At 38.9% G+C, this 12214-nt stretch overlaps 2 protein-coding genes across 2 annotated transcripts; both read right to left on the bottom strand.

Moving 5' to 3' along the window:
- Nucleotides 1–3878: 3878 nt before the first annotated feature.
- LOC135679981 (dirigent protein 19-like) lies at nt 3879–4625 on the bottom strand. The gene has a single exon (XM_065193958.1). It carries the CDS (start codon nt 4559–4561, stop codon nt 4007–4009), a length of 555 nt encoding a protein of 184 aa, XP_065050030.1. The 5' UTR covers nt 4562–4625; the 3' UTR covers nt 3879–4006.
- Nucleotides 4626–5588: 963 nt separating this feature from the next.
- LOC103974799 (pentatricopeptide repeat-containing protein At2g17210) lies at nt 5589–8865 on the bottom strand. The gene is made up of 2 exons (XM_009389686.3): nt 6261–8865; nt 5589–6117 (listed from the first exon to the last, which is right to left on the bottom strand). The coding sequence occupies exon 1, from the start codon at nt 8765–8767 to the stop codon at nt 6527–6529; it is 2241 nt and encodes a 746-aa protein (XP_009387961.2). The 5' UTR covers nt 8768–8865; the 3' UTR covers nt 5589–6117; nt 6261–6526.
- Between the last annotated feature and the right edge of the window lie 3349 nt (nt 8866–12214).

Here is a 12214-nt window from a genome sequence, read left to right as displayed (position 1 = left end):
ATTCAAAATAAATTTTAAGTCATGAATTCCGAAAAAGATACTCTTTAATAAATCATAAAAAGAAACATAGGAAAAATTTTTCAATTCATGCATAAGAAATCTCAAGTTATAAATCTCAGAAAATCAAGATAAAACTCATTTAAATTAAAATCATCAAATCAAGATCATTTTTAAGAAATTACATAAGATAGATTCATCACTAAGAATCACTTGTTGAAAATTCGAAAAGCTTTAGAGGTATTTTTAAGAAAACATGTATTCTCTCTTTTTGTTTTAATCTAAGTGATTTGATTTCATAAAAGCATATCTTTATCTTTTTATGCCAAAAAAAAAATATGCATCATCGTTTAAAACGAAAAAGAACTTTCATTATGGCAAAGTTCGATAATCCATAAATCACAAGAATCATCGTGCATAATTTTGAAAGACAGACTCATTAAGCATGATCTCAAATCATCATTATATTATTTTATTAAAACATCAAGTATGATTTCATTGAACATAAGGCATCTTCAATCAAAATCGAAAAGCAATACGGAAATCGATTACATATTATTGCTTCTTAAAAACATATATACGATTATTCATATTAGGTGTACAAGCATTAGATTTATATCTAACATTTTATTATATTTTCATAAAATATAAAATTATCTTTAACATTTTAAAAATTAGCTAGAAAAAGAAAAGCATGATCCCTAATTTTTTAGTATTTTTCATTATATTATTAAACATGTAATTTTTAAGAAAAATAATTTTTTTAAATTAAATTAAAAATAACTCATGAAAAAAATTATGTAATTTTAAAATAAATTAAGGGGATTTTGGTTACCTCGTTGTCGAAAGTCGTTAAGGGATAGTTTGCCACCTCACCTTTGTTGGTTTGTTCTTCATCTTCGGATGAACTTGATTCGTCCCAAAGTGCTTCCCTCTTCTTACATTCATAACAAGTAGTTGCGTTCTTTTTGTTCTTTAATTTTTTGTTTCATAAACTTTATAAATTTCATAGTGAGGAGTTCAAGTTCACCATCACTTGAGCTTATGCTCGAGTGATCTTCAATTGTTCTAAATCTGAAATCCTTCTTGTTCTTTGGAAGGTTGTTCTCAAGTTTGTTTTGTGTCACATTGGTCATTTCGTAGGTCATTAAAGACCAAATTAGTTCTTCGATTAAAAAAATATTCAAAATATTTGATTCTTGAATAGCCATTACTTTGAAATTTCAATTTTTAGAAAGTGATCGTAAAACTTTACTAACAAGTTCAAAATTCGAAAAAGTTTTACCAAGAGCTTTTAAACCATTGACGATATCCGTAAAACGAGTGTACATGTCTCCAATGGTTTTGCTTGGTTTCATATGAAAAAAATTAAAATCATGCATCAAAAGATTTATTTTAGAGTCTTTTACTCTATTCGTGCCTTCGTATGTGATTTTAAGAGTGTGTCATATATCAAAAACCGTTTCGCACGTAGAAACCTGATTAAACCCAGTTTATCCAATGCGCAAAATAGAGCATTCATAGCTCTAGCATTTAAGGAAAAAGTTTTCTTCACTAAATCATTTCATTCTTTCATTGGAGTAGAAGACTTTTTAAAATCACTTTCGATAATATTCCATAAATTCAAGTCCAACGAATGCAAGAAAACTCTCATTCGAGTTTTTCAATATGTGTAGTCTGTCCCATAGAACAAGGGAGGACGAATGAGAGAGTGACCCTCATCATCAAAATCCGAGATTCAACAATTCCCATTGCATGGATTGACGAGCAACACTATATATATATATGTATATACATATATATATATATGTATATACATATATATATGTATATACATATACATATATATATATATATATATACATATATATATATATATACAAATAGCAATATAAAGTGATAAAATATCAAATAATATAATGAGAAAAACAAATACGTATCATGTCACACGTGTTATCACTCATGTAATTAGCTTGCAAGCACTTATGACTAGTAAGAATATATGAAATATTCCTCTCATGACACCAAGAGCGGTTAAGTCTTTATCGACACTTAATAGCTTTCGTAAGGTTGGCTACCACTCACAATGACCAATTGTGCTAGATTTGGAACCTCCATACCTTTAAGTCTGGTATTAAAGAGTGGAGTACTTATACAAGACATCCTTTGTGTCTTAAGTCTAAGGGCCAGATGTACCACTAGGACGACATAATCGTTGTCTAACAATAAGGCATCATCAACCATCCAGCATTCTATGAACGAATTAATTAGTGAACTCATTCTCTAATGAGCACTTGCATTGGATCCGTAGTGTCCCCATACGAGCAACTATGAGACCAGCTGCATCTATCATACGGATAGGTATATAGCACACTAGTCTGTTCGGTTATCTCAATGTCTCTCTCGAGTAACTTATGACCAGGATTACTTAGGATCTGTGTTTAAAAGTAAATCGATCTAATTATCATGATCTCATCACGATCCAATTTTCGTTGCACAGATCCATGGACATCACAATATATTCATGTAACATGTAATATAAGTGATAAAATACTAAATAATAATAATAAGCAAAAAGATTGCGCGTCAAGTCACACGTATCATCACTCACGCGATTGGCTTGCAGGACACCTATAACTATTAGAAGATAGTAGTATCAACCAATCCCTTGGAAAGAATCGATAAACAATAATTTTAGTCTAGCAATAAGATACATTCTCTATCATAGTCAGAAATATGTGAGATCCAATTATGTCGATAAAAGTGGCTTGATTGATGATGGCGTTATAGTGGCTAACCGATGGTTCCATCTACTCAACCTCAGGGTGAGGTATGAACTAATGAGCATTATTTTATGCAAGCTGTCCAAGAAATAGATCATAGAGCTTAAGGAACTATGTGCAACATTTATACTCACAGAAAACTTGGAAAAGGGGAAGATAGTTGATGACTTTGAGCAGATGAAATAGATCCTCTGCGATATAAACATGGAATAAAGCTCGTTATATTTGCAACTATTATATTACAAAGGATTATATGACTAATAGATGTACGATGATAATAAGTATTCTTTTTTTTTTAATGTTGGTCATTCTTATGATATAGAGCAATAGGTAAATGGTGACAACAGAAGGTTCAATGCACTCCAACCTCCCGAGCCATACATGTCATAGTCATACTTCCTCATGAGGCTCCTCAAACATGCGTTGCTCATGATGATCAAGCAATAACGATTACCACATTGATGCACCATTGTTATATAATTCACTAGTATACTATGTCAAGAGAGTAATTTCAAAATTAAGCTCGACATACCATATTAATATATAAATTTATAAGATCGAGAAACATGATCCACTAGTTGTGATGTCCTGTCATTCATTTTGATGGTAGAAACATATATATATATATATATATATATATATATATATATATTATTTATTATTGGGTTTATCGAATCTTTAAGTTTCAATATGTAACTTAATGTGGCTAGATTCTTTGTATACAATTCAACAACAATAGAAGAATAAAAAATATTGCTATCAACAATAAAAAAAAAAGATAAATTCACTATCTAATCCATTTTTTAAACTCTATTCTTATTAAAATTTAACTTTTATATAAAATATCTATTTTTGTCATATAATAAACACAGGTTACTAGTACTCAAAAGAATATGTATATATGGATATATGAAACAGAGAAAGTATACGATATGAATTAGTGTATCATTCAGATATCTAAATGTTTTTTATTAAAATCATAAGAATATGTATGCCATATTCATTTATTATCCTGCAAAACATGTAAATTTCGTGACTATTATATCAACATATATTTCGAATCTGTATGAAATATATGTAAGATTTATTAAAAAAAACTTGAAAGAGAAAGATATGCCACTTTGAATTGCAAATCAACGTAATTATTCTGGACATTCATCCCTTTAGACTAAGACCGTAGTTTAAAAGAACACCAACTCGGTGCAGCTGTGGCAGCAGAGGCTCAACTATTTGGAAGGACCGTTGGCGGCATACGGTGGCCAATACAGATGGAACTCGATCTTGTAGACCACCGTCACGCCTTCCAAGTCCACCGGCGACGACCTCACGTACCCTCCAACGAACATAAAGTCGCCGGTGCCGCCGACGACCGGGTGGTCCGCCGGCTTGATGTTGTGGGTGCCGCCCACGATCGAGATGGAGCCCTGTAGGCCTCTGATCCTGAGAGTGATCTTTGCGAACGACACGCTTCGCAGGCCGTCGAGGCTGGAGGTTATGGAAGCCCCCTCGGCGATGCCTGCGACTCGAGACGACGCGTTCGGCGTGACCGTCATGCCGTCGTTGAAGACGAAGATGGTGCCGAAGGGGGTGGTGGTTTGGCCGACGCCGGCGCCGGCCACGCCGTCGACGACGATGTAGCCGGTCTTGTTTATGGTCTCTTGTTGGAAAAGGGAGAAGTGGAGTGACCTCAGGTGATGGTGGTGTGAGGAGGCCGCTCCAGCTCTGGGGGCAGATAGGAGAGGGAGGAGGAGCAAGAAGGGCAAGTGCAGAAGCTTAGACATGGTGTAGGAGGACTAATGACTTCTATGGTGATAGTAAGAAAGGGTGGTGATTTGTTCCACCTCCGTCGGCAACCACTTATAACGTGTGTCAATGTGTTGTACTTCCAAAATAGCGGCGATGTGGTGGAGGCAGGTCATTTTGCCGTGTTGTGTTGGTCGATTGGGACTGGCTGAGGGGGCCAAGGTTCCCATGACAACACGGGAAGGCTAACTGCGTTCTCACAGACTTTGCTCGATATTTACGTGTCTAAATCATGTTGTAATGACTCTCTCTCTGTTTCTCTCACTACAATGTCTGAATCATGTCAGTAAATGTGTCTCTCTCTCTCTTTCTCTCTCTCTCTCTCTCTCTCTCTCTCTCTCTCTCTCTACAATGTCTGAATCATGTCAGTAAATGACTCTCTCTCACAACCAACGATGGGCATTTTACCTTCAAAAAATTTTGCTGTTGAACTTTTACTCCGAAATTAGTTTTTATTTGGGACGTGTTTTTTTTTTCTTAATTTGATGAAAACTCCCTCCATCCATTATTAGTCACCAACCCCGCTCCCATCGTGAGTCACTCGTTGCCTCCTCCCCCCTTCCTTCCGTCTTCTCGATCTCCTCTTTCTACTCCTCTCTCCTTCCTATTATTTCTACTCTTCTCCCCTCCCTATTCTTTCCTGTCACCTTTGTGCAATGTCAGTCATGAGTGAGAGCCTTATCCCCCTCCTTCAGTAAGACTGCGGCCACCATGGTTGTCGCTCCCACTTCCTTGCGATCAAAGACTGAGGAGTTCTCTTCCCACATCATCATCTTCCTCATGATAGATGACAGGAGCCTTTGGCTTCACTCATGGGCCCTCGTTAGAACCGGGCAGCAAGGGTGTCAGTAATGAGGGTGTCAACGACAAAAGCAACACAAGGAAGTGAGAGAAAGGGAGGAGGTGACGAGCGGTGTCGCTCGCGGTTGAAGCACAATGTGGCGATAGATATTTTCATCAATTTCATCAATTTTCATCAATTTGACAAAGGCGATAACAACCAAGTTGACTGATGGTGGGCAAAAGATACTTTCATCAATTTGATTAAAGAAAAACTCAGATAAAAATTAGGATGCACAATTTTTTAAAAGCCCAATAGTAACGGCTGTGCATTTGAAGTCACGAGTTCCAACAACTCTTTTCTGAAATGGTGATGCGCTGGGAGTAAATTTCAAAGTCTACAGACGGTAAGCAAGTGACGATTTCCAAACTTTGAACATTAACTGTAAACTTTGAAAATTACTCTTAGAGCATCTCCAAACTTCTACCTAACTAACTAAAGTCATATCCATTCTTGACATTGCTCATTAACACAGTTCTTGGTAGACGACTTTGAATAAAAATTCTACTCAAGCATTTTCATGTCTTTTCACAATCAAAGGATCTTAGTAAACTTCAAACTTTCACAATAAGAGTAGCTTTGGGTACGTCATTGCTTGACTTTTGCAGCAGGAATGTTTTTAATGCTTGCCAAAGGGATTTGACTGGTCTGCAACATGTTTGTCCAATCCATCCTCAACGGTACTCCTTTGAGCTAAACATGTAACCAATACAACATGAGCAGTGCATTAATAGTGGATGAGGTAACATAAAACAGCAAACAGAAGAGTAGAATGTCAGCTGAGAGTTGGGATGCTACAAAAGTGAAATTTTGTTGAGAGGATATGTAAGCATTACCTTCATTATAAGAAAAGACTTGCATATGTAGCCAAGATTTGATTTTTATCCTCGAGCTCTAAAACAATCATGGAACGTCTCTGCTTTCTCCCTGGTCTCCATCAATAATATTTGGTATGTATCCTTACCTTTGTACATGCTGAAGATGATCTTGAAATGGTCTTGGCACTATAAAAACTGCTGACCATTATGATTTGTCTATCACAGCAAGAATTCTCAAGGCAAACATTCTCTCCAGCCCAGTGCATATGATTCTCCAAACTTGTTTATATGATCGGGCAATCATCCTTTCCAGCCAAGTACATGCAATTATGCAGAAGTTTAACCATGAAATATATATCTTCAGACCGAGAATGAGAACCATCCCAGGAAACAAACTTGTGAGCCTTTTGATCCACATGCACCAAGCTGTAACCACTGATGACCCTCACCCCCTTTTTCTTCATCAACAACCTCGCTCTTGCCATATCATGGATCGATCCTCCCTTTGCATACATACTTGATGTCAGTAAATATCCTGCCGAATTTGTAGGCTCCAGTTCAAGAATACGAGAAGCAGCATCTTTCCCGACTTCACAATTCCCATAACTTCTGCATGCACTCAGCAGAGCTCCCCAAGCAGCAGGACCAGCCTCTAGTTCTTTGGGAATCTTTTTGATCACCTCCAGTGCGCCTTCAACATCTCCAGCTCTTCCCAACATGTCCACTAAACAAGAGTAGTGCTCTGCACTAGGCTGGAGGAAAGGATCTGCACTCATCCTCTGGAAGATGGAGAGGCCCTCTTCTACTAAACCTCCATGACTACAGGCAGACAACATTGATAGAATGGTCACCTCATTAGGCCTCACATCTTCCACTTCCATCTCATGGAAAACAGCAAGTGCAGCTTCTGCGCATCCATTCATTCCCAATGCCCCTATCATTGCATTCCATGACAAAACATTTCTCTGTGGCATTGCCTGGAACACTTTTCTTGAAGCATTCACATCACCACATTTTGCATACATGTCCAAAACTGCAGTACCAATGGCTAACTCATTCATGAATTCATTCCTCACGACAATACCATGAGCACACTTTGACAGCTTAAGCTCTGCTGCAACAGTGCATGCTTCCAAAACACTCAGCATTGTGATTGGATTAGGCTTCTCTCCTGCCAACCACATCTCTCTGAAGAAGGCAATTGCCTTGTCTGGCTGGCCAATGTGCACAAAGCCTGAAACAACAATACTCCACGAGATCACATTCCTATTCTCCATTCCTTTAAACATTTCCATAGCCAGTTCCATATAGTTGCACTTAGCATAAGCATCCAACAGGTTGTTCAACACCATGTTAGTTGATATCAGTTGCCTCTTAATGACCATGGAATGGATGCACTTGCACCAAACTGCCTGACCAAGTTTCTTGCATGACTGCAACAGATTCACTAGTGTTACTTCATCAGTCTGAATTCCAGCTTCTTTCATGGAATCAAACAATGCCAATGCTTCCCAATGTTTCTCAGTATGGACTAAGCTGGATATCATGCTGTTCCATGAAACAGTGTTCCTCCTGATCATCGCATCGAAGACTCTATAGGCAGAACTAATATCATGGCATTTTGAATACATATCAATCAAAGAATTTTCAATGAACAGGTCACCTGCAAAACCTCGACGAATCAAGTGGCCATGGAACGATCTTCCATGCTCAATGTCCTCGATGACACTGCAGGCTTGAAGAACACCAACTGCAGTTAACCCGTCCATATCAATCATATATTCGTTCGACATTTCTCGAAACAGCTGCAGCGCCACAAAAGCTTTCCCAGTCTGTGCATACCCACCGATCAGCGCGCTCCAAGAAATCACATCTCTCTCGACGGTCTCATCAAAAATCTGCTTTGCAGAATCCATATCTCCAAACTTCGAGTACATAGAGAGCAGTGAGTTCTGAATGGACACATCAGCAACAAACCTGTTCCTCACAACAAGACCGTGCAGGCTTAGACCTTCGTCTACATCATCCAACTTCCAAGAAGCCTGGATTGCAAGCACTAACGAGGCCACATTTGGTTCAAAGTCCAGGATTCGGGCTTGCCTGAACAACCCCAGCCCCGCTTCAAAGTCGCCGCGACTTAAGAACCCATGGACCATCACATTCCATGAAACGGAATCTCTCTGCGGCATTTCATCGAATAACTTGAGCGCCGAGAACATGGCGCCGCACTTCAAATAAAAACTCATGGCCGTGTTGCAAGTGGAGGTACACGACAGAAAGCCCGTCTTGACAACATCGGCATGGACCGCGGTGCCCTGCTCCAAGGACCGAAGTTCGGCGCAAGCCTTGAAGACCGGGGGAAGCACGGTCGGGTCGAGGTGCATGGACGATTGCTTGATCTCGCGGTACAAGGAAAGAAAAGCTTGGCCCTGGTCTCGGGGCGGTGCGCATCTGTTGTTAGCCAGGGCATCCCAGTTGAGAGTTCTCGGAGAGGAAAGCCGGATTCTGGCGACCGGAACGCGCATCCAAGAACGCAAAGAAAGTGATCGTGCAGAGAAAGAACAAAGGAATCGGAACAAATCAATCGGCTTTGGATTTTGGGGATTCTAATTCGAGGTGGAGACATTGGCTCTATTAATTTTCAAGGTGATATATATATAACTTCAAATTTAATAAAATATAATTTTACTAAATACAATTACTCAATTACTAATAATATCTTTATTAGATATAGTTCGAGAAATTATTCAAAGGTCCCGAGAATAAGGTATCTTTTGGGTTGTGTAACAGTCCCACTTATATCATATATGTATAATTAAAATAATATGTCACTTTCTAATTCTTTTATTGTTATTAATAAAAACATAGACAATCCAATTTATATAAAAAATGGTAGGATTCCATAGTGATATATATATACATAATTATAATTTATAATCAAAATAAAAACACGGACACATGTCCAAAATTTATATAAATACAAATGTTCATATATCATAATATATATCTACACTAGTATAGGCTCAGGTGCTCATTTTCCTACCTAATTACTTGCGTGAGATACTAATATTTTTATTTACAAAATAAGATCCATAATGAGTATTTATATTAGCATTTATATCTTTATTTAGATGAGCATATATTATGTTATATATATAATATTTTAAAATCATCCACAAGTGATATTTAACGATAAACATAACATTCTATAACTTCTTTTGCAAACATAACCTTATAACATAATATATACAAAATAAAGAGGTAAAATTTTATATCAAGATAATTCAAAATATTTATATGCATACGTAACAAACATAACAAATTCATGGATTTCTACTTTCTGTATCATAACATGTACATGCACTTTGTATTAGGACCAAGTTGGTAGTAAGAGGGTCGCACACGAGGGGGGGGCGGCGGGTGAATTAGTACTTTCGAAAAAATTACATTGTATATTGAAAATCGATATCGGAAAGATGCTTGACTTGAAAGCATATTTGTAAGCGTAATGAAAGTAATAAGCAAGTAAATCAGTTTGCAATATGAAAATGAAAAGCAAAATAGAAATGCAAACTAGATTTATAGTTGTTCAGTCGTCGTGACCTACATCCACTCCCGATTCCTCTTCATTCGAGGCTACCAGCTTCTACTACCGATCTTCTTTCAGCAGACAAAAATCAACTACCCTTTTACACTCTTTCTCCTTTTGATAGGCTCAGGAGAGAACCTTTACAACCTCTCTTTTTTAGATATCACTTCTCCCTTTAGAAGAACTTTTAAATACTATGAAGAAGTAACTCTACACTTCAAGAGAGATTACAACATTTCTTTCTCAAGAATATTTTTCCCCTTTCTAATCAATTTTGTGCTTCTCTACGCAGGAATAGCTAGGGTATTTATAGACCCCAAATGACTTCAAACTTGCAGCAAAAAAAGGTCTCATCCCGGGTTTTTTGGATCCTGGTGGTACCACCACCTGTGCTGGGCGGTACTATTGCCTGTAGCATTAACACTGGGTGGTACCATCGTCAAGTCTAACGATACCATCGGTTAGTACTCTCTGACACTAGGCGATACCACTGCTTGACACTGTTAGGACCCTTTTTCTGAGCTTTTGAATAATGTTTATTGAGTCAGTTTAGTTCAGTTGTTTATTGAATCTGTTTAGTTCAATTAGAATCGGGTAGAAGTTTATTTAATATTTATTTATTATTAAGAGTCGATGTGAAACTCTATAAATAGTATTGTAACCATTTCTTTTGCAATGAATCAATCAATGAAATATTATTCTAGTTTGTTATGAGAAATCCTAGGAGGTCTATCCCCTCGAAGCGATCAAGACGACCGATCCCCTCGAAGTGATCAAGGAGGTCGATCCCCTCGAAGCAATCATTCCCTTTTCTTCCATTTTTTTCATTTCTTTTACGATAAGATTTTTGGGTCTTATTATTTTGGTATCAAAGCGACGATAAGACTTTAGAGTCTTAATATTTGGTATCAGAGCAGTGATCCTTGGCATTCTCATTGCAGTGTTGTTGTAGCTATAAAAAGAAAAAAAGAAATTTGTGTGAGGAAGGTGAAGTCAGTAGCCACGAAACCGATCATTTTCAATCGAGAATGAACCTCTATGTCTTGGTCAATGACCATCGTTGCCCCTTCTCCATCGCCGTCGCTACTACCCAACTAGCAACCGCCACCACCGCTGCTGCCCCCTTGCTGCAGAAAAAAAAAGGGCAAGCACAGGCAACTCACCTCCCAACCACCGCTCGCCTCCCAACCGCCGCTCCCCCTTGCTCTGCATCTTTTGTAACCGAAACAGAGCAAGCACAGACAACTCACCTTGCTGCCCTTGTTTCCAACTGCACCACAGAAACAGAGCTTCCTTTGTTGTCGCAACCCCTCGTCGATCGCAGCCGTGCCTCCTCCAGCACTCCTCTTCCCCTTGAGCGCCGTTGTCGCCCAACCAACCCACCACCGCTACCAGCTACTGTATGACGATCGTTGCTCGCCTCCCAACCGCTGCTCCCCCTTGCTCTGCATCTTTTGTAACCAAAACAGAGTAATCACAGGTAACTCACCTTGCTGCCCTTGTTTCCAGCCGCACAACAGTCGCGGTTCCCCTTGCTGTTGCGAACGCCGGCTACTGTCACTGTCGCTGCTACTGCCCAGCTAGTGACGACGTTGCTCGCTGCCCATCCATGATCCTCGCAGCCTCTCCCTTGCTCTGGTGACAAAAACAGGGCAAATCACCGATTGCCCTTGTTCCCGTAGTGCTACTGTCGATTCTTATTCTCCACTGTAACCTCAACCCTAGCCACTTCAATGCTGCCTCTCTCTTGCTCTGCCTCCATTGCCGCAGCCACCGGATGACATCATCGAAGCCTCAACCTGATTATTTAGCGATCGCTCCCGTGAGTCACAACAGTTGCAGTCATCGCCTTCCAGCCCCCGATGCTCTCATCTCACGTAGCGACTAAAACACAAGGCAACACCTCTTCCTCCTCAACAGCTTCGTAGCTATAGTGCAAATGCCCTTGACTAGACATCAAAAACAAGAACTAGAGATTATCGACTTGCAATCGTACACAATGGTTGCCGATAACTCAGTGAAAGCATAAATGGAAGCATTGAAAACAAGAATTGAGAATCGGCTACAAGAAACCCTTCATGATTTAAAAAAAAGCTTGTTAGAGCACTTTAGCGGGTTTCAACAAGATGAGAGCTCAAGTTTTATGTTGAACAGAATGGGAGGTACAGGAAAAGGGCCCTAGGATGGTGACACACACTACCCACGCATTAGGGTAGAATTTCCACAATGGGAATATGAGGATCCAACTAGTTGAATCTCTAAGGCGAAATTTTTTTTTCGTTTTCACATAACCCTAGAAGAATCTAAGGTAGAAGTAGCCTCAATCCAGCTCGAGGGATATGCACTCCAGTGGTATGATTAGTATGAAACTGTCTATGGAGTT

This window comes from Musa acuminata, chromosome BXJ1-7 (assembly GCF_036884655.1).
Source record: "Musa acuminata AAA Group cultivar baxijiao chromosome BXJ1-7, Cavendish_Baxijiao_AAA, whole genome shotgun sequence".
Taxonomy (NCBI): Eukaryota; Viridiplantae; Streptophyta; class Magnoliopsida; order Zingiberales; family Musaceae; genus Musa; species Musa acuminata.
Note: the sequence above shows the minus strand (reverse complement) of the source record. Positions and strands in the feature narration are given on the sequence as shown.